The 24,107-nt window shown below is 35.1% G+C and overlaps 1 protein-coding gene across 2 annotated transcripts in view; it reads left to right on the top strand.

Moving 5' to 3' along the window:
* RNGTT (RNA guanylyltransferase and 5'-phosphatase) overlaps positions 1 to 24,107 on the top strand; it is a 314,738-nt gene that overhangs the window by 105,229 nt on the left and 185,402 nt on the right. For both annotated transcript variants that reach the window (XM_021693072.2, XM_044917197.1), the window contains exons 10-11: positions 4,854 to 4,925; positions 9,803 to 9,967. In XM_021693072.2, the coding sequence (XP_021548747.1) occupies positions 4,854 to 4,925; positions 9,803 to 9,967 (237 nt within the window). The remainder of the gene's footprint in view (positions 1 to 4,853; positions 4,926 to 9,802; positions 9,968 to 24,107) is intronic.

Consider the following 24,107-nt stretch of genomic DNA (forward strand, 5'->3'; position numbering starts at 1 on the left):
GCTGAGCAGGGAGCCCGATGCGGGGCTCGATCCCAGGACTCTGGGATCACGACCCGAGCCAAAGGCAGACGCTTAACGACTGAGCCACCCGGGCGCCCCTGACCCATTCATTCTTTAGTAGGATGCTCCTTAGCCTCCATGTATTTGAATTCTTTCCAACTTTCCTCTTACGACTGAGTTCCAGTTTCAAAGCATTGTTGTCTGAAAATATGCAGGGAATGATCCCAGTCTTTTGGTACTGGTTGAGACCTGATTTGTGACCCAGGATGTGATCTGTTCTGGAGAATGTTTCATGGGCACTAGAGAAGAATGTGTATTCTGTGGCTTTGGGATGGAATGTTCTGAATATATCAGTGAAGACACACTGGTCCAGTGTGTCATTTAAAGCCTTTACTTCCTTGTTGATCTTTTGCTTAGATGGTCTGTGCATTTCAGTGAGGGGGTTGTTAAAGTCCCCTATTACTACTGTATTATTATTGATGTGTTTCTTTGATTTTTTAAATAATTGGCTTATATAATTGGCTGCTCCCATGTTAGGGGCATAAATATTTACAATTGTTAGAGCTTCTTATTGGATAGACCCTTTAATTATGATATAGTGTCCTTCCTCTTCTCTTATTATAGTCTTTGGTTTAAAATTTAATTTGTCTGTTATAAGGATTGCCACCCCAGCTTTCTTTTGATGCCCATTCGCATGGTAGATGGTTTTCCACCCCCTCACTTTAAATCTTCAGGTGTCTTTGGGTCTAAAATGAGTCTCTTGCAGACAGCATATCAATGGGTCTTGTTTTTTTATCCAATCTGATACCCTGTGTCTTTTGATTGGGGCATTTAGCCAATTTACATTCAGGGTAACTATTGAAAGATATGAATTTAGTGCCGTTGTATTGCCTTTAAGGTGACTGTTACTGTATATTGTCTCTGTTCCTTTCTGGTCTATGTTACTTTTAGGCTCTTTCTTTGCTTAGAGGACCCCTTTCAATATTTCTTGTAGGGCTGGTTTGGTGTTTGCAAATTCTTTTAGTTTTTGTTTGTCCTGGAAGCTTTTTGTCTCTCCTTCTATTTTGAATGACATCCTAGCTGGATATAGTATTCTTGGCTGCATATTTTTCTCATTTAGCACCCTGAATATATCATGCCAGTCCTTTCTTGCCTGCCAACTCTCTGTGGATAGGTCTGCTGCCAATCTAATATTTCTACCGTTGGAAGTTACAGACCTCTTGTCCTGAGCTGCTTTCAGGATTTTCTCTTTGTCTCTGAGACTTGTGAGTTTTACTATTAGATGTTGGGGTGTTGACCTATTTTTATTGATTTTGAGTGGTGGTTTCTGTGCCTCCTGGATTTTGATGCCTGTTTCCTCCCCCAAATTATGGAAGTTCTTCTCTGCTGTAATTTGCTCCATTATACCTTCTGCCCCTCTCTCTCTTCTGGCATCCGAATTATTCTAATATTGTTTCACTTTATGGTTTCACCTATCTTTTGAATTCTCCCCTTGTGATCCAGTAGGCGTGTATCTCTCTTTTTCTCAGCTTTATTTTCCATCATTTGATCTTCTATATCACTAATTCTCTCTTTTGCCTCATTTATCCTAGCAGTTAGAGCCTCCACATTTTTGATTGCATCTCATTAATAGTCTTTTTGATTTCAACTTGGTTAGATGTTAGTTGTTTTATTTGTCCAGAAAGGGATTCTCCAGTGTCTTTTATGCTTTCTTCAAGCCCAGGTAGTATCTTTATAATCGTTATTCCGAACTCCTGTTCCATCGTCTTACTAATGTCTGAATTGATTAGGTCCCTGGCATTCAATACTGCCTCTTGTTCTTTTTTTTTGAGGTGAGTTTTTCCATCTTGTCATTTTGTCCAGAGTAGAATAGGTGAATGAGAGAACAAAATGCTAAAATGGTAACATCGACCCCGGAAAAATATACACTAAACAAATCAGAAGATTATTGTCCTTTGTTGTTGGATGTCTAGTGCCTTGAAAATCATTGCTTCCTCTATTTTGTCCACATTTGGTTGTTTCCGGCGGGATGGTAAATCTAATTCCTGATTCTCCAGTTTGGTTAGAAGAGGGAATCTGTTTTTCCTTCCTAACTGGATTTTATTAAAAATTTTAAAAAATTTATAATTGTGGTAAAACCACATAACATAAAATTTACTATCTTAACTATTTTTAAGGATACAGTTCAGTAGTGTTAACTATATGCACCTTTTTGTGCAACAGCTCTCCAGAACATTATCTTGTAAAACTCCAACTCTGTACCTATTAAATAGCTTCTCATTACCTGTATGCCTGTGAGAACATCATGCTACTTTCTATTTCTGTGATTTTAACTACTTTAGATACCTCATGTAAGTGAAGTCATATAGGATTTGCCTTTTTGGTGACTGGCTTATTTTATTTAGCATAGTGTCTTCAAGGTTTATTCATGTTGCAGCATGTGATAGATTTCTTTTCAAGGCTGAATAACATTCTGCTACATCTGTATACCACATTTATTCATTCATTCATCTGTTGATGGATATTTGGGCTGCTCCCACCTGTTAGCTGTTGGAATAATGATGTTGTAAGCATGGATGTGCAAATATCTCTTCAAAACCCTGCTTTCAGTTCTTGGGATATATACCCAGAGGTGAGATTGCTGGATCCTATGGAGGTACTATTTTTAACTTTTTGATGTAACTGTCACACCACTCTTCATAGTGGTTTTACCATTTTACAGTCCCAGCAACAGTACAGAAGGGTTCCAATTTTCTTAACTAAGTTTTAAGCTGAGGTATTTTATGTTTATCTACTTTTCTGTAACCTAGGGTAATGATGGCAGCTCTGGGGAAGAGGGACATTGTGGTGGGGAGGTCATTTGGGAAGAGCTCAGCCTAGTTTATTGGGTCTTTTGTTAGAATCCCTGGGTTCTGTTCTTTTTAAAAAGCTTTTAGCGAATGTTTTCTTCAGCTAATTGGGAGCCATATATCATTCCAGTAATGCTCAGGTTATTTCTTCAATTCATTGTGGAGTCCAGGAGTGTTTCTTTAGGCACAGAGTATTGTGCTATTTTTTTTACTCCAATCAGAAGAGAGAAAAAAAGAAGACAAGAATAACTGCTGAATTTGTTTCTATCTATATTTGAGTGTAATAGTGACAATTATCAAGAATTTGTCAGTTGACAAGTAGGGCTTCTCGGGGTTTAGTGGGCTTGGAGCTGAACCCTGCTGTGCCTTTTTGTTTTACCACAGTCTTGGTAGTTTTCAGTTTTTAATTGTTACTTGTATATTTATTTTTACTTGTTTTGCTTGCTGATAATAAATTTTCCGTTTTGCCATTTTTTAATGTTCAAAGAAATACATGTTTTTGCTCATTTCATCAGATAATTTGGGAGAGAAATTCTGTGATGTCTGTTATCTGAACTTGGAAGTTCACTTAATTTCCATCCACACACTTTTGACAATAACAATGAATTGAAACCTGTTTTTGGTGCCATCTTGATGGTTTATAAAATTCTCAGATACAAGTATTTAAGTAAAAATATTTAGTAAACAGTGTAAGATAATAAAGTGATTCAGTTTATGCCATGTGTTGGGTTCAGGATGATAACCATAAATGTCTGCAGGTTAACAAATACGTATTTGGGAAAGTAATTAATTAATTATAGTTTCTTAACAAAGTATATCTGTCCTACATCACTGTGTTCTTTGTAATTTTAGGTGTTTTTTGTGGATTTTCTGTCATGGAATTAGTTAAGAAAAACCCTGCGTAGTTTCCTGGGAAGAATATGAGGAAAGAAAAATAATATTAGGTCAAAATGTATTAAGAATTAAAATTTTATGAAATACTACATTATATACCTATAATCTTTCTTTAAAAAGATTTATTTATTTTAGAGTGTGGGGAAGAGAGAGAGAGACAGCAGGGAGAGGGACAGAGGGAGAGAATCTCCAAGCAGACTCACCACTGAGTGTGGAGCCGTATGTGGGGCTCGATCCCATGACCCATGAGATCACGACCTGAGCCAAAACCAAGAGTCAGGCACTCAAATGACTGAGCCACCTAGGCACCCCTATCTTTTAATAATTTTAAAATAATTCTAAGCAGAATTTAAGTTTTTTTTTTTTTTTTCTTCACTTCATGGCTATATATGTAATATATTCTCTTGTCCTGTTCTGTTTGATCATAGTAGAGAGACATGGGACCAAGAAAGACTGCATGGGTTGCATGGGGAATATATTTTACAATAAGGGCACCATTTATACCTACAAATTTTGTGATGTAGTGGCCTATAACAAAATTTAAAGCAATAATGATTTTTTAAAAAAGATTTTATTAATTTCTTTGACACAGAGAGAGATAGCAAGAGCAGGAACACAAGCAGGGGGAGTGGGAGAGGGAGAAGCAGGCCTCCTGCTGAGCAGGGAGCCCGACTGGGGGCTCGATCCCAGGACCCTGGGGTCATGACCTGAGCCGAAGGCAGACCCCTCAACAACTGAGCCACCCAGGTGCCACACAGAATTATTTAAAAAAATATTCTTCATATTTGGAATTTAAAATTTGTAGTTTCTTTGTTCTGATAGTTGCTTAGGAACTCAAACATAAAACAAAATATAGCATAGCAATTCAAGTAGAAAAACATAATGAGATATTGTCATATTTTACTTCAATACAGAGTAAATTGATGACAGGGAGTTTGGGGATGTTGACAGTCTATTGATTTGATCTGGGTATAAGTGTGTTCATTTTAATGTTTTATCAGGTTGTATATATATGGTTTATGTGCTTTCTTTGTGTATGTTTTATTTGAATCAAATTGAAGAAATTGCCATTAAAGTATGAAGAAACTTAACCTTCTTTTCTCTTTCAAGGAAATGATTATTGACAGAGTAAATGGACAGGCCGTTCCTAGATATTTGATATATGACATAATTAAATTCAATGTAAGTACCTTTAATATAATTTATAAAATAAAAATTGTCCCTGAGATAACAGATAATGTTTTTACAAATAAAAAGTGTTACTGCCTTAGAGAAGTAGGAAAGAAAAATTGTGACTCTAGTTACTCATTTGATACTTTAATAATAATTTTGCACATTCCTTTGTCTTTAGATTTTGTTAGATACTTGAAGTGAGTAAAGAAAGATAGTTTAACTGATAAAATAAGAATTTTTTTTAAGATGGAAACTCTTGGTTTTAGTTATCCTGTACACGATTAAAAAAAGGAGTCCACAGATTTTATTACTATCACTTAAAAAAAAGAGAGAGAGAGAAACTGATTATGGGTATTGAATGTATAACTTGGGGACACAAATATGTTATTCATGAGTACAGGCAGGAAACTTAAAAACAAAATATAAAATTCTGTTATAAATAGATATAAAAAAAGGGAATTATATTTTCTATCCCTTTCCTATAGTTTTAGACAAGCCAAGAATCTGCCTGTTTACGTTTAATTATAGTATCAGTGTCTATTTAGGCGGTACAAGATGACTTCTGTAAATGTGAGAAACTCTTTCAGTAGTGTACATCTATGAAAAGGTATAATCATTCCTCTAGACATGTATTATTCAAATTGCATAGTCATTTAGTATTCAAACTAGACTGAAAGCAATTAAGAATTCTGGAATTAAAAGTTTAAGTTTTAGGATTTTGAAGATTTATAACAAAAATTTTTTAAAGTTCCTTTTTGGGTATATATTTTAAATTACAGTATTGAGATTCAGGATTGCATTATTCCACTTTAAAGGCATTTTTTTCCTGAAAATTTTCAATGTACGTATTTAATTTTCTGTTGAATTTATAGATTTCAAACCATTTCCTATTTAAGAGACTCAAGGTCAGAAACCATCAAATTTTAATTTCATCAGTTTGTGATTACTAAATGCCTCAGAAGTAATGCTTTCCAGAATTGGCTTACTCTTATCATAGATTTTGGAATAATGTTCATTGGCCCATAATGAGACATAAAGGGTTGGGGTGGCATTGTTTTGTTGTGAATGTGGGAGTTTTGTCTCCTGTGCCTTTTGACGCTGAGCTCTGCTTTAATATGTGTTCTGTGCAGGTTCACTTCTTAGCCTGGGAACTTTGTCTTTGACAACAGCCTTCTAATTTAAAAAAATATGAAACATTTCAGAGTATACAAAAGTATAGAGAATAATATGAGGAATACACATGTACTAACCACCAGATTTGTTAAAGCTTAACATTTTGTCATTTTTACTCCACTTTCTTTTTAATAAGAAATAAATCATTACAGATCCAGTAGAAGTTTCTCATGCACACCTCACTTATTCTATTTTTGACCCTCTTACCCAGAAGCAACTTCTACCCTATATTTGATGTTTATTATTTCCATGAATGTTTTTAATAACCTTACTACCTATGTGTGTGTCCATAAAATATATGTGGTATTGTTGTGCAAGTTCATAGTGTTATATAAATACCGTACTGTACTGTGGTACCGAGCATTTACTCCACATTATTTTGTTGAGATTTTCTGTATTAATACAGATAGGTTTAGTTCATTCCCTTTAATTACTATTGAGTATTGCTTTGTATAAATATACAGAATTTGTCTTTTTTCCTTTTGGTGAACATTTGAGTTTCCATATTTTGCTGTTATACTACTATTAAACAGTTTATATATTCTTGTGTGCATACATCAGATTTCTCTAGGACAATTCTCATTCTTGGGATGTAAGCACCTGAGGTGTTTTTAAAAGTACAGTTCCTCACCCCTACCTACATCATAGAGATTCTGACTGAATTGGCAACTTCAGGTGTATTTGCTACATTGCTGAATTCCTCTCAGAAGTAGGTGTAACAACTTACCACAGTTGGTATTATCAGAGTTTAAAATTTTTGCTAATTGGATATGTGTGAAATGGCATCTGATCTTGTTTTAATTTGCTTTTCCATTGTTGCTAATGAAGTTAAGCCTGATTCATACGTTCATTTTTACTTGTTTGGATTTTTCTTTTGAGATTTAATTGTAAGTTCGAATAATTTTCTATTTTTTCTATTTGGTTGTCAATCTTCTTAATGTGTAGGAATTATCTTTTCTTCATTCTAATCCTTTTTTGGTTATGTATGTGACAAACAGTATCTTTTGCAAATTAGTATCTATTGATGCACGGGGGAGTTTTTCATTTTCATGAAATCAGACTTACTAGACCTTCTCAAAGTTTGTGATTTTGTGTCTTGTTTAGGAAATTCATCCATATTTTGCTGTAAAAATTATTAAGTTATGCTTTTACTAGGTCTATAATTATTTACTCAATAAGTATTTGTTGAGTGCCTATTGCCATATTTCATTGATTTTAAAGTCACATTTCCCTCACATTTCTGATATTAGGATATATTTATAATCGAAAGCATCATATATTTAATTCTTTAATTTACTGAGCCGTTATGATTAATCAGCTTATTTTGAATCACCAAATCAAGGTCACTATTAGAAAAAAATGATGTTTTGAAAAAATAGTTAAAATCTTTTTAGTTCCCTTAGTTTATTTTGTCCAGCAAGAATTTCATTGATCATCTTTTATATGTCAACTGTTGTTCTAGATATTGGATATACACAGATGAATAAGACATAATTTCTTGCCTTCAGGGAATTCGTAATTCAGTACATTGGCCTCCAAAGAAGGCCATTTCAGCAGTGGGATTGGGGAAGAAAGTAGAACTTTTGTTTATTTTTTGTCTGTTTATTCAATTTTTGTCTGTTTTATAACATACACAGTTGTACTTGTATGCAGCTCATTAAAAATTAACGTGCATAAATTGTAAGCATTTGTTAGGATATGTACTTAGATTGGGTACAAAATCAAAAGAAATTTGTGGACCATCGATCTTATGGATGAGAAATAAATGTAAAGAAATAATTATAATAGTATAACAACAGTAAAGGTATATTAGAGATACTGGAATATATGAAAGGTACTAGAGAGGTGAGAATATTTCAGTTTAACCAGGGTAAAGTTGACTCATAGAAGTGTGGACTTGCAGATAGAGAAAGTTACATGGATTAATTTTGAAGGATAGAATCATGGAGGTCATGAGCATTCGAGGTTATTAGTGTACTTGATGTGTGGTGGGATGTGGGACACAGCAAGAAATGTGAATAGATTGTTGAATAGGGGGCCAGGTGACTTGAATAAGGCATTTTAGCTTAGTTCTGGATGTAATAGGGTACTTTTGAAGGGTTTTAGTTAGGGTAATGATAGGATCACACTTTCATTGTTTTGAAAGATAACTCCAGTGGCAACATGGGTAGTATTTTGAAGTGAGAAAGAATTCAAAACTAGGAAGCAAGTTAGTTAGTAGTTACTGAGTTCTTTCTGTTGTCTGTTTTCAGTGATTTAACATCTACCTAACAAATGCTTCCTTTCCTATAGGCAGCATAGATTTGAAGGTGAACTTGCTTTCAATTTTTTCTTGTTGTTTTGATTTGTGTGTGTCTGTGTGTGTGTACACACACACACTGTATATATATTTTTTTAAGTGAAAAGTATTTAGGAGAGAATTTAGACTACTTAAGTATTTTTAGACAATTGTTAGACTATTTTTAAAAAAAAACAGATGACTTGCTTGTTCCACATTAACTTTATAGGGGTCTGAATTCATCTAATCGGTCAAATAAATAAGCCTAATATTTTAGGTTTTTTAACCTTATTGATGATGTAGGTGACATGGAAAAGATTACACATGGACTTTGTGATTATTTACTGATGTTTCCTCAATACATACCTTTTGCAAACAGTTGTATGCCTTTGTGTAAAGGGAACATAAACTACCTCGTACCTAGGGCTTACTTGCTTTGTTTTGCTCCTTATTCTTTGCTGAGTATAAAAATTGTCATCCTTCCAATAGAAAAGATCCTCCTTAAGGCATATTTAATGTCCACAGCTTAAGCAAATACTGTCACCTACCTATTTGGAAACACTGGGTTGTGTAAATGTTAGTTGAGTAGTATAGATTAGAGAAGAGGAAGAAGAGGAAAAGGTGAGAAAAATTTATGGAAGGGTGTCCAATTGCAAAGTAAAGAAGAGGGGTACTTGATATGAGGTGATGCTATTAATCTGGACGGTTACTGTCACCCAGATGAAATGTTAGAGGCTGTATTATTATATGCCATTAAGATAGGGTAAGCCTCTACCTTCAATTTACAGAAAAAGTCTATGCACTTTTTACTTTATGGTTCGAATCATTTGTACCACATATATGTACCATATTGTATATATACTATATATGGAGAACTTTATTTATAACTATAATTGAGTATATTATGGAGACTTTGTTCTATATTAGTTTTTAGAGTCGAGCATGTATTTGTCTAATAATTATCTTTTACTTATTGATGTCTGTAAAGCATTAGTGCTTTAAGCAACAAAGTGATTGTGTTGCTTATTCTGATGTGTTATTTGCTTATACTTTCCTGAATTATGTGGATTGTAGTTTTATACAGATTTTACTAATTCATATAATTTTACTGATTCAAATAATAAAATGATTAGTGAGTATATTAGTACTTTAATTCAGATGTGAAAACTTCAGACCGACTTATATTAGAGAAGATTTATGCCACTCTCCCATACTATTTTATGCACTTACAATTTTAAAATAAACAACCGTGTATGTGTTTAGGTGTGTTTAGTGAAATCAGGACTGGCATGTGTGGTTGTGCGGGCTGTGCATTGGACAACTCCAAAGGATGCTCTTTACATAGACTGCTATGTATACTGTGACAGCCTTAATAATTATGCTGATAAGATAGTTTTCAGTGTTGAAATTTAAATAATTGTCTCATTTAATTCAGGCACAGCCAGTTGGAGATTGTGATTTTAATATTCGTCTGCAGTGTATAGAAAGAGAAATAATAAGTCCTCGACATGAAAAAATGAAGACTGGGCTCATTGACAAAACACAGGAACCATTTAGTGTCAGAAATAAGCCATTTTTTGACATCTATACTTCAAGAAAGGTAAAATTTTTTAATTAGTACTTACAGTGTGTCATAATTCAGCTTGTGAGAGGAATATGAATGACATTTTACTGCCCAGTTGTCTTGATTTTTTCAGAAATTATTTTAATTGAATATAGCACTATTCTGGACAAACATGTACAATTCCCAAGTCTTCTCCAGAGTAAGATTCTCAGTGGTAGAAACTTAAACTGGGTTACTTTCTTGTTTCTCATAATAATTTTTGATTCACGATCTATGTTATGTTTTTTAGAAGGCTATCAACAGTAAAGAATGGTATAGTGTGAAAATCACCTGTTAGGCCTTCTGAAGGTCACCAGTGGTTGGTGCATACTCTGATTTAAAAAATTCATTTGCATACACACATATATTGAGAGTTTTATTTCTTCCTGTTGTTTTGATACTTAAAATGCTCATACTGAATCTTTTTGGATTGTTGTTTTTTTCACTTAATATTGTGGCTTGGAAATATTTCCAGGTCAGTGCTTAGAGGTTTGCCATTTATTTTTAACCGCTACATAGTATCTGACAGTAAAAATGTGCATGAAATTATGTTTTGGAGAAGAGTGGCTATGAGAGAATAATATAAGAAGTATAGCAACATATGCAATTACGTGTTTTAAGCTACTTTCTAGCATAATCCCACATGCTAGATGATGTAAATTTTTGTTGTATCTTACCTGCTTCTGCTCATATCCACTCAATTCGGTATTGGCCCTTGCATATAAATTACAACTTATTTGTATTTACAGCTTGAAGGCCAATTAAAAAAGAATTATTTAAATGGATTAATATGGTTTACAAAATGTTAAGAGTCATGCAGCAAAGTTTCTCTGAAAGTTTCCTATTCATCACCTCAGAAGAATAACTGTTGCCATTAGCACTAACTGTATCCGTCAGAATTTTCCTCTGCATATATAAGCAAATACATTTATTAATATTCTTACCAACCTTATCCAAGAGGTGTTTCTTAACACACTGTTCTATGCTTTGCTTTTTTTTACTTAACAATATATTTCAAGTCCCCTTGCCCTATTGGTATGTAGAGATCATTTTTTTAACAGATGTGCAGATTTCCATCTTATCAGTGTACTATAATTTATTCCATAGCTTAGACATTTTGAGTTGTTTTTAGTCATTTGGTAGATTTTTATTTATTTGTTTTGCATATGAATATCTGATTGTTTCTGCACCAATTATTGAAGAGACTGTCCTTTTTTCATTGAGTTGCTCTTGCACCTTTATGAAAACTAAGTTGTCATATGTTTGGGTCTTTTTCTAGTCTCTGTTCTGTTCCCTTGATTGTGTTTGTCTGTCTTTACACTAGCACCATACTATCTTGATTACTTTTCAAATGAAATCTTGAATGAGACAGGATTATCTTCCAACTTTGTACTTCTTTTTTGAAGTTTTGGTTATTCTAGGCCTCTGCATTTTCATATGAATTTTAGAATAAGCTTGTCAGTATCTACAAAGTGCATGCTGGAATTTGGATTGGAATTGCTTTGAATATATGGGTCAATTTAGGGGGAAGAATTGATACCCTAACAATGTTGAGTTTTCCAGTTCATCAACCTGGTATTTCTCTCCTTTTATTTTAGAGGTCTTTAATTTCTCTCAGACATTTTTGTAGTTTTAAGGATCAGGTTTTACTCATCTGACTTTTTTCAGATTTATTTCATACTGTTTGATATAAATAGTATTTAAAAAAATTTCAGTTTCTAATTGTTGATAATGTATAGTAATACATTGATTTTTGTATATTAATTTTTTTCTTGCAGTCTTGCTAAACTCACTTATTCCTCTACTAGCTTTTTGTAGATTTCATCGGCTCTTCTTACATAGACAAGCATGTCATCTGTGAAAAAGGGGCACTAGAGCCTCTTAATGTTGAATGGAAGTAGTGAGAGTGAACAGCCATATTTGTTCCTTTTCTTTGGAGCAGGAAAAGTTTGTTTTTAACCATTAAGGGTGATGTTACCTGTAGGACTTTAGCAGATGCCTTTTATATAAGATGAGTTTTAATTTTTAATTTTTAATTTTTAATTTTATTTATTTATTTATTTTTAAAGATTTTATTTATTTATTTGACAGAGAGAGACACAGCGAGAGAGGGAACACAAGCAGGGGGAGGGGGAGAAGGAGAAGCAGGCTTCCCGCGGAGCGGGGAGCCCGATGCGGGGCTCGATCCCAGGACCCTGAGATCATGACCTGAGCCGAAGGCAGACGCATAACGACTGAGTCACCCAGGCGCGCCCCCAAGATGAGTTTTTAAATTTGAAAGCTGTTAATTTTAGTATACTAATTTTTTACAGTTCTCACTGTATTTTGTTACTGTTTGTAATAACAGTTGATTCTCTTGGATTTTCTAAGTATTTAATCATATTAAGTATAAATAGACATAGTTTTCCTCTGTAGATTTTTCATACATTAATTTTTCTCTTATCTGATCCAGTTAGGCATGAGTACAGTTTTAAATTCTAGTGATAGTTATAGGAATCCTTGTCTTCTTCTTGATTTGAATAGGAATGCTTCTAGTGATTCTCCAAAGTATAATATATTGCCTTTGAGTCTGGAATCTATTTTATCAGGTTAAACAAGTGTCTGGCTCTATATTTACTGAGTTGTTTTGTTTCTGATAAAGAATAGGTGTTCAGTGTTGTCAAATGGCTTTTTATGTACTATTGGTATAATACTGTTATCTTTTTCTGTTAGATTTGTTTATCTCATGAATTATATGAAAATATATCCTGATATGATAAGCCCTACTTAATCTTAATGTATTGTTGTTATTATTTTTAAAGACTTTATTATTATAATTTCTTTAGAGTAGTTTTAGGTTCACAACTTTTTTTTTTTTTAGTTTCAGGTTTTTGTTTAAATCCCATTTAGTTAACATACAGTACAGTGTAATATTAGTTTCAGGTGTAGAATTTAGTGATTCATCACACATACAACACCCAGTGCTCATCACAACAAGTGCCCTTAATACCCATCACCTATTTAACACATTCCCCTGCCCACCTACCCTCCAGCAACCCTCATTTTGTTCTCCATAGTTAAGAGGCTATTTTCTGATTTGCTTCCCTGCCCCCCATGTTCATTTGTTTTGTTTCTTAAATTCCACCTACAAGTGAAGTCATATGGTATTTGTCTTTCTCTGACTTAATTTGCTTAGCATGATACTCTCTAGTTCCATCCACGTCATTGCAAATGGCAAGATTTCATTCTTTTTAATGGCTGAATAATACTCCATTGTATATATATACTACATCTTCTTTATCCATTTGTTAGTCATTGGACAGCTGGCCTGTTTCCATAATTTGGCTATTGTTGATAATGCTGCTATAAACATTGGGGTGCATGTATCCCTTTAAATCAGTATTTTTGTATCCTTTGTATAAATACCTAGTAGTGCAATAGCTGGATCCTAGGGTAGTTTTATTTTTAACTTTTTGAGGAACCTCCACACTGTTTTCCAGAGTGGCTATACCAGTTTGCATTCCCACCAACAGTGCAAGAGGGTTCCCCTTTATCGGCATCCTTGCCAACATTTGTTGTTTGCTGTGTTGTTAATTTTAGCCATTCTGACAGGTGTGATGTGGTGTCTCATTGTAATTTTGAATTGTATTTCTCTGATGATGAGTGATGTTGAGCATCTTTTCATGTGTCTGTTAGCCATCTGTATGTCTTCTTTGGAAAAACGTCTAGTCATGTCTTCTGCCCATTTTTTAACCAGATTATTTGTTTTTTTGAGTTTAATAAGTTCTTTATATATTTTGGATACTGACCATTTATCAGATATGTCATTTACAAATATCTTCTCCCATTCTGAAGGTTGCCTTTTAGTTGATTGTTTCCTTTGCCATACGGAAGCTTTTTATCTTGATGAAGTCCCAATAATTCATTTTTGTTTTTGTTTCCCTTGCCTCAGGAGATGTATCTAGTAAGAAGTTGGTATGGCCTATGTCAGAGAGGTTACTGCCTGTGTTTTCTTTCAGGATTTTGATGGTTCCGGTTTCACGTTTATGTCTTTCATCCAGTTTGAATTTATTTTAGTATATGGTGTAGGAAAGTAGTCCAGTTTCATTCTTCTGCATGTTGCCGTCCAGGTTCCCAACACCATTTGTTGAAGTGACTGTATTTTTTCCATTGGATATTCTTTCCTGCTTTGTCAAAGATTAGTTGATCATGCAGTTGTGGGTCCATTTTTGGGTTTTCTGTTCTGTTCCATTGATCTGTGTGTCTGTTTTTGTGCCATTACTGTACTGTCTTGATCACTACAACTTTGTATTATAACTTGAAGTCCAGAGTTGTGATGCCTCCAGCTTTGCTTTTCTTTTTCAAGATTACTTTGGCTATTTGGGGTCTTTTGTGGTTCCATACAAATTTTAGGATTGTTTGTTCTAGCTCTGTGGAAAATGCTAGTGGTATTTTGATAGGGCTTGCATGAAATGTATAGATTGCTTTGGGTAGTATAGACATTTTAACAATGTTTGTTCTTCCAATCCATGAGCATGGAATGTTTTCCCATTTCTTTATGTCATCTTCAGTTTCTTTCATAAGTGTTCTTCTATAGTTTTCAGAGTACAGGTATTTTACCTCTTTGTTTAGGTTTATTCATAGGTATCTTATGGTTTTTGGTGCAGTTGTAAATGGGATCGATTCCTTGACTTCTCTTTCTGCTGCTTCATTACTGGTATATAGAAATGCAACAGATTTCTATATGTTGATTTGTATCATGAGACTTTACTGAATTTGTTTATCAGTTCTAACAGTTTTTTTGGTGCAGTCTTTTGGGTTTTCTACATAGACTACTATGTCATCTGCAAATAGTGAAAATTGGACTTCTTCCTTGCTGATGTGGATGCCTTTGATTTCTTTCTGTTGTCCGATTGCTGAAGCTAGGACGTCCAGTACTGTGTTAAATAACAGTGGGGAGAGTGGACGTCCCTGTCTTCTTCCTGACCTTAGAGGGTCTTTCCCCATTGAGGCTGATAGTAGCTGTGGGCCTTCGTATATGGCCTTTATGATGTTGAGGTATGTTCCCTCTATCCCTACCTTGTTGAGGTTTTTATCAAAAAGTTTCCCAAACAAAAACTAAAGGAGTTTGTGACCACTAAACCAGCCCTGCAAGAAATATTAAAGGGCACCTTTTGAGTGGGAAAGAAAGACCAAAAGCAACAAAGACTAGAAAGGAACAGAGAAAATCTCCAGAAACAATGACAAAACAAGTAATGAAATGGCATTAAATTCAGATCAGTAATTACTCTGAATGTAAATGGACTAAATGCTCCAATCAAAATACAGAGGGTGTCAGAATGGATAAAACAAATAAGACCCATCTACATGCTGCCTCCAGGGGACTCATTTTAGACCTACAGACACCCGTAGATTGAAAATGAGGGGATGGAGAAATATTTACCATGCAAATGGATGGCAAAGGAAAGCCTGAGTAGCAATACTTATATCAGACAAACCACTATTTTTTTTTTTGTCAGAGAGAGAGAGCACAAGCAGGGGGAGCAGCAGGCAGAGCAGGTAGAAGGAGAAGCAGGCTCCCTGCCAAGCAAGGAGCCCGATGTGGGACTCGATCCCAGGACCCTGGGATCATGACCTGAGCCGAAGGCAGACGCTTAACCGACTGAGCCACCCAGGTGTCCCGACAAACCACATTTTAAACAAAATGCTATAACAAGAGACGAAGAAGGGCACTATATCATAATAAAGGGGTCTATCCAACAAGAAAATCCAACAATTGTAAATATTTATGCCCCCAACTTGGGAGCACCCAAATATATAAAATAATAATAAACATAATGGAACTCATTGATAAAAATGCAGTAATAGTAGGGGACTTTAACACCCCACTTATAGCAATGGATAGATCTAAGCAGAAAATCAACAAGGAAACAATGGCTTTGAATGACACATTGGACCATATGGACTTAACAGATATATTCAGAACATTTCATCCTAAAGCAGCAGAATACACATTCTCTTTTGAGTGCACATGGGACATTTCTCCAAAAGAGATCACATACTAGGTCACAAATCAGGCCTCAACAAGCACAAAAAGATTGAGATCATACCGTGCATATTTTCCGACAACGCTATGAAACTTGAAGTCAACCACAAAAAAATTTGAAAGACCACAAATACGTGGAGACCAAAGAGTATCCTACTAAAGAATGAATGGGTCAAGTAGGAAATTAAAGAAGAAATTTAAAAATACATGGAAACAAATGAAAATGAAAATACAGGACGCCTGGGTGGCTCAGATGGTTAAGCGTCTGCCTTCGGCTCAGGTCATGATCCCAGGGTCCTGGGATCAAGTCCCGCATCGGGCTCCCTGCTCTGCGGGAAGCCTGCTTCTCCCTCTGCCTCTCTCTCTCTCTTTCTCTCTCTGTCTCTCATGAATAAATAAATAAAATCTTAAAAAAAAAAAAAAAGAAAACACAATGGTCCAAAAACTTTGTGATGCAGCAAAAATGGTTATAAGAGGGAAGTATATAGCAATACAGGCCTACCTTAAGAAGCAAGAAAAATCTCAAATACATAACCTAACCTTACACCTAAAGGAGCTAGAAAAAGAACAACAAATGAAGCCTAAAGCCAGCAGAAGAAGGGAAATAATAAAGATTAGAGCAGAAATCAATGAAATAGAAACAAACAAAAAACAGTAGAACAGATCAGTGACACCAGGAGCTAGTTTTTTAAAGAATTAATAAAATTTGATGAACCCCCCTATACAGACTTATGAAAAAGAAAAGAGAAAGGATCCCAATAAATAAAACCACTAATGAGAAAGGAGAGATCACAACCAACACCACAGAAATACACATGACTATAAGAGAGTATTATGAAAAATTAAATGCCAACAAACTGGGTAATCTGGAAGAAATGGATAAATTCCTAGAACCATATAAACTACAAAAACTGAAACAGGAAGAAATAGAAAACTCAAACAAACCAATAACCAGCAAAGAAATTGAATCCATAATAAAAAATCTCCCAACAAACAAAAGTCCAGGGCCAGATGGCTTCTCAAGGGAATTCTACCAAACAGTTAAAGAAAGGTTAATACCTATTTTTCCTCAAAGTGTTCCAAAAAGTGGAAGGAAAACTTCCAAACTTTCTATGAGGCCAGTATTACCTTGATTCCAAAACCAAAGACCCCACTGAAAAGGAGAATTACAAGCCAGTGTCCCTGATGAACATGGATGCAAAAATTCTCACCAAGATACTAGCCAGTAGGATCCAACAGTACATTCAAATGATTATTCACCATGACCAAGTGGGATTTATTCCTGGGCTACAGGGGTGGTTCTACATCTGCAAATCAATCAACCTTATATACCACATAATAAAAGAAAGGATAAGAACCATATAATCCTCTCAACAGATGCAGAAAAAGCTTTTGACAAAGTATAGTATCCATTCTTTTTTTTTTTTTTAAGATTTTATTTATTTACTTGATAGAGAGGGAGAGCACGCAGGGGGCAGTGGGAGAGGGAGAAGCAGGCTCTCGGCTGAGCAGAGAGCCCGATGCTTAGGCTTTATCCCAGGATCCAGGGATCATGACCTGAGCCGAAGGCAGACGCTTAACTGACTGAACCACCCAGGTGCCCTGTCTGGGAAACTCTCTATCTCTTCTATTCTGAATGACAGCCTTGCTGGATAGAGTATTTTTGGTGCATATTTTTCCCATTCAGCTTGTTGAATATATCATGCCATCGTCTCTGGCTTGCCAAGTTTCTGTGGGTAGATCTGCTGCTAACCTTATTTGTCTTCCCTTGTAAGTTAGGGACATTTGTCTTTCTGCTCTTAGGATTTTTTTCCTTATATATGTATTTTGCAATTTAACTACAGTATATATTGCTGTTGGCCTGCTTTTGTTGGTTTTGATGGGAGTTCTCTGTGCTTCCTGTTTCCTTCTCCAGATTAGGGAGTTTTCACCTATAATTTCCTCAAGTAAATCTTTTGCCTCCTTTACCCTCTCTTCTTCTTTTGGGACTCTTATAATATGAATGTTACTATGTTTTATGGAGTTGCTGAGTTTCCTGTCTACATTGATCCAATATTGTTCTTTCCCGCTTCTTTTCAGCTTCATTATTTTCCATAATTTTATATTCTATATCACTTATTTGTTCCTCTGATTCTTCCATCCTTGTGGTGTTATATCCAGGGGGTTTCAAATTGTGTTTATTGCATTTTTCATTGGGCCTGACTGGTTTTTAGGTCTTTTATCTCTGTGGTGAAGGACCCTGGTATCTTTTATGCTTTTCTCAAGCCCAGCTAGTATCCTTATGATTGTTCCTTTAAATTCTGGATCAGGCATATTAATTCTGTCTGTTTCAATTAGATCCCAGGCTCTGACCTTTTCTTGTTCTTTCTTTTGAGATGAATTCCTCTGTCTTAGCATTTTGTCTAGGTCTGTGTCTTCTTCAGTGTGTTAGGAAAGAAGAGGTCATATGCTGTCCAGGGTCTTGTGCTTCAGGAAGGGTCTCTGGCGTATGCTGTGTGCGCTCTGCTGCTGTGTTTTTACTGCTCTTCCCCTCAGGCCAGTCATCTGCAGAGTTTCTCCTTGCCTGCACTGTGGAGTGTTTGGACGTTGGCCAGAGTGTGGCAGATTTTAACTAGGTGTGCCCTGGTCTGTTTGTTAAAAGAGACCTGATACTCTTTCCACTAGAGCTGAAGCTTTGCAGAACTCTGTGGTCAGTAGACGTGGTGCCTGCTGAGGTTTGTGCTGGTCTTCTGGGGGAGGGGCCTGCTGCACTGGTTCTCAGGCATACTTGCCCAAGAAAAGCAGCACCAACTGCCTGCAGGGGGCCAGGGCTTGGTGTAAGCTGGTTAGGCCACCAGTGTTGGCACTGTGCTGCTCACTGAAGTTAGTTTCTGCTGAGGGGCAGGGTAGAGAAATGGCACCTGCCGGGTTTCCCAGATGCACTCCAAGAAGGGGGAACCATCTCTTTCAGTGTGTCCCAGAGGATCCTCAGATCTTGCCATCTGCTCCTGGGCTCTCTGCGCTCCTTCTCCACAGGAGCACTGCAGCACCCACTGGGCTCCACACCGGCCTTGCCATAGATCTCTACAACTCCAGTCTTTGAGCCCCGCTGGTTGTAAAAAGTCACAAAAATCAGCCCCTCTTGTTTTCCCAGTCACTGTCTTCTGATTTTTGTAAAGTCTTTTTAGTTTTGCCTTTTCCAGAATGTCATATAGTAGGAATCACACTATTTTATTTATTTTTAATTAATTATTTTATTTTATTTTTTTAAAGATTTTATTTATTCATTTGACAGAGAGAGAGACACAGCGAGAGAGGGAACACAAGCAGGGGGAGTGGGAGAGGGAGAAGCAGGCTTCCTGTGGAGCCGGGAGCCCAGTGTGGGGCTTGATCTCAGGACCCTGGGATCATGACCTGAGCCGAAGGCAGACGCTCAACTACTGAGCCACCCAGGTGCCCCTGTTTTTTTTTTTTTTTTTTTTTTTTTACAGATTTCAGTTTTAAGTAATCTCTACCCCTCAACATGGGGCTTGAATTTACAATCCTGAGATCAAGAGTTACATGTTCTACTGACTGAGCCAGCCAGGTGCCCTTTATTTTATTTTTTGGATCACACTATTTTAGATTGGTTTCTTTCACTTAGTAATGTGCCTTTAAATTTCTCCCTTGTCTTTTTCATGGCTTAATAGTTCATTTGTTCTTAGTGCTGAGTAATATTGCATCGTTTGGATGTGCCACCTTTTATTTATCTATTCACTTACTGAAGGACATCTTGGTTGCTTCCAAGTTTTGGCAATTATGAATAAAGCTGCTATAAACACCCATGTGCAGGTTTTGTGTGGACATAAGTTTTCAGCTTCTTTGGGTAAATACCAAGGAGCACAATAGCTGGGTCATATGGTAAGAGTATGTTTAGTTTTGTGATAAACCACCAAACTGTTTTCCAAAGTGGCTGTACCATTTTGTGTTCCCACCAGCAGAGAATGAGACTTCCTGTTGTTCTGCTTCCTTCTCAGCATTTGGTGATGTCAGTGTTTTAGATTTTGGCCATTCTAATAGGTGTATAGTGGTATCTTACTATTTTTGTTACCCTGATATATGATGTGGAGTATCTTTTCATATGCTTATTTTTCATCTCTATATCTTCTTTGATGAGATGTCTGTTAAGGTCTGTGACCTATTTTTTAATTAAGTTGTTCATTTTGGTATTAAGAGTCTTCAGATATTTTGGATAAGAGTCCTTATTAGATGTGTTTTTTCAAATATTTTTTTCCAATATGTGGTTTGTCTTCTCATTCTCTTGACATTGTCTTTCACAGAACATAAGTTTGTAATTTTAATGAAGTCCTGTTTATCAGTTATTTCTTTCATGGATCATATCTTTGGTATTTTACCTAAAAAGGCATCACCATACTGAAGGTTGTCTAGGTTTTTCCCTATGTTATTTTCTAGGAGTTTCATAGTTCTACTTTTTATTACATTTAGGTCTGTGATTTATTTTGAGTTAATTTTTGTGTAGGGCATAAGGTCTGTGTCTAGATTCATTTTTTGGCATATGATACTAAGTTGTTCTAGCGCCACCAACTGTCTTTGCTCCATTGTATTGGCTTTGCTCCTTTGTCATAGATCAATTGACTATATTTATGTGGGTGTGTTTCTAGGTTCTGTATTTTGGTCTACTGATCTGTTTGTCTATTCATTTGCTAATACTACACTGTCTTGATTACTGTATCTTTGTAGTAAATCTTAAAAAGTCAGGTAGTATCAGGTCTCCAACTTTGTTTCTTTCTTTTCAATATTATGTTGGTTGTTCTGGGTCTTTTGCCTCTCCATATAAACTTTAGAGTCAGTTTGCCAGCATCCACAAAATAATTTGCTGGCATTTTGATTGGGATTGCATTGAATCTATAGATCAAGTTGGGAAGAACTGACTTTTTGGCATTATTGAGTCTTCCTATTCATGAACATGGAATATCTCTCCATAATATATTATTTTTAAAAGATGTACTGCCCAGTTTTTTTCTAACATTTTATTTAGGATTTTTGCATTGATGTTCATAAATGATCCTGTTCTGTAAATCTTTGGTTAACTTTTACTGCAATGTTATACTTGCTTCATAAAAAGAATGTAAGGCTTTCTTTCTTTTTTTCTTTCTTTTTTTGACTATGTTCTGGAGTAGTTTTAATAGCATTGGAATTGCCTAGTTTTGATGGGTTTTGTGGAATTTTCCCATGAAACTATTTAGGTCCTAGTGTTTTGCGGTTGGGTTAACAGATATATTGGACTTCCTCTACTTCTCCTGTGAAAATTAGTTTGTTTAGATTTTCTCTCTCTTCTGGAGTCTGTTTTGGTAAATTATCATTCTTTGTAAAATACCCATTTTATTAATATTTTAAAATGATTTGTATAGAGTTGAGGAAAGTAATTATAAGACTTTAAATTTGTTTTTGTGGTTATTTCCTCTCAGGATTTATTAGTTGAATATTTGTTTCTTTGCTTTTTTCTTAATAATGGTGGCTATTTTAAGTTTTTCCTCTCCACAATAAATCAGCTTTCACTTATTGATTTCTGCTCTTTTCCTAAGTAAAACCTACTTTTATTTTTATTAATCTTGGTTTGTAGCTCTTTTATTGTCCTTTACCGGCTTTTTTTTTTTAAGATTTATTCACTTATTTTAGAGAGCGTGCATGTGCGAGTGGGAGGAGGGGCAGAGGGAGAGGGAGAATCTTAAGCAGGTTCCACGCCCACCACAGAGCCTGACGTGGGGCTTGATCTCATGACTAATGATACCTGAGCTGAAATAAAAAGTCAGTTGCTTAACTGACTGAGCCACCCAGGTACCCTGTCCTTTCTTAACTTTTTGAGTTTGGGCACTGAATTCATTGATTCTCATTCTTTTCTTACAGATATTAGTGCTTAAAATTTCCTCTGAGCTTGCCATAGTCTGATAACTAGAATATGATATTGGGTAACTTTTGTCATGTTTTTAAGAATTCTGCAGTTTTGGTTTATTTTTTGTTTTTTTAATGCTTGTTAAAGAGTTTTGAATTTCAAGGTGGAAGTCTTTTTATTTTCTGAACTTGTTATTTTAAATTTTATTGTATTAATGCAAGAATATTATCTGTATTTTTCTGCCTTTTGGAACTTATTATAAGGTGTTATTAATTCTTTGGACTGTTTCTTAGACCCTTCAAAAGATGTTATTTTTATAATTTCAGGGTAAAGATTTTGATATGTGTCAATCAGAGTTACCTTACTAATTATGTTTTTGATTTTAGTCTTTATATTCATACTTATTTTTGGTTCAGTTGATCTGTTATGGACTAAGTGAGGGGAATGAAAGCCTCCTAATACTAGTGTCTGTTTGTTTAAGTATAATGTCTTCTAAAGTTTCTTCATGAATATTTATACTATAAATACAGTGCTTTTTGGTGATGATAAATTCACAATTATTTATTCATTTGGATTTATCTTCCTTAGACTTATAAACTTTTTTTTGTACTTGTTTAATCTTTGTTTTTGTCTTGACTTTTAAGATTGTGACTAATATTGTGAGCCTTATTTCTTTTTGTTTGTATTTGCCTTTGTCCATCTTACCATTTATTTATTTATTTTTTTTAAGATTTTATTTATTTATTTATTTGAGAGAGAGAGAGAGAGAGAGAGAGAGAGAAACAGCACGAGAGGGGATAGGGTCAGAGGGAGAAGCAGGCTCCCCGCCGAGCCGGGAGCCCGATGCGGGACTCGATCCCAGGACTCCAGGATCATGACCTGAGCCGAAGGCAGTCGCTTAACCAACTGAGCCACCCAGGCGCCCTGTCCATCTTACCATTTAAAAGATTTTTTGAATCATATTATTTTAGGTATGTGCTTTATATACAGTGAAGTTTTGTTTTCCTTTGTGATCCACACTGTAGCACTTCTATTATTTAGAATTTTAAAAAGCTTTATTGAGATGTAATTGCATATCATATAATCTACTCATTCAAAATGTACAATTTCAGTGAATTCAATTTAGTGCAGTTCAGAGTTGTGTGGTCACTACCACAAACAACTTTAGAACATTTTCCATCACCTGCAGAAGAAACTCTACTTGTTAGCAACCATTCCCTAATTCTTCCAAACTTTTAGCCTTTGGCAGCCACCAGGCTACTTTCTGTCTCTGTAGATTTGCCTATTTTGGACATTTCATAGAAACAGAATCATTCAGTATTTGGTGTTTTGTGACTGGCTTCTTTTACATAGCCTAATGTTTTTAAGGTTCATCCATGTTGTAGCATGTATCAATATTCCATTCCTTATTATGGCTGAATAATATTTTATTATATGAATATATAACATTTTGTTTATCTATTCTTCAGTTGATGGGTACTTTTAGTTGTTTTTCCTTTTTGGTTATTATGAATAATGCTGCAATAAACATTTCTGTCCAAGTTCTTATGTGGACATGTGTTTAACTCTTTTATTTTTTAAAGTGATGATTTATTCCATTTACATTTATCCATGTGATAGTTACGTTGGGTATCAGTGCTGTCATTGTGCTATGTTTTCTATTTTCATAGTTTACCACAAGTCTTTCATTCTGCTGTTAAAATGTGTGTGGGTGCATGTGTTTCTGGTTTTCTGGTATTTGGATGGTCTGTATTTTGTTCTAGTGTTTAATTTCATAATTATATCTTTCTATGATATCTTCAGTTTTGTATTTCTTTATTACCTAGTAAATCCCTGCCTGTGCATAATGTCTTTGCTCTTTTACTCCCATTTTTCTAGTATTAGCTTTTAATGAATAATATTATTTTCCTACTGTAAAATATACTTCTACTACTTGATTTGTTAACATTTAATTGCAGACTTGGAGTCCCATCCCATCATTTCTCCCTTTTTTCCTTTCAGTTTTTATTTATATTATTTTCATATTATTGGGATAGTTGATATTTACACTCTGTTCTTTCCTTCTAATCCCCACATTTATTTTATTTTACAGCTAATTCTGCTTTACTGCTTTGATAACAGTACTCCTTTTCCCATTCTTGCTTGGCTGAAGTTTATCTCTTAGTGGTTTTCTCAAGAATATTTCATGAGAACAGTGGTCCCTTAGTTCTTGCATGTTCATTCAAAAGTGTTTGCTTGTT

The sequence above is a fragment of the Neomonachus schauinslandi genome, chromosome 8 (assembly GCF_002201575.2).
Source record: "Neomonachus schauinslandi chromosome 8, ASM220157v2, whole genome shotgun sequence".
Classification (NCBI taxonomy): Eukaryota; Metazoa; Chordata; class Mammalia; order Carnivora; family Phocidae; genus Neomonachus; species Neomonachus schauinslandi.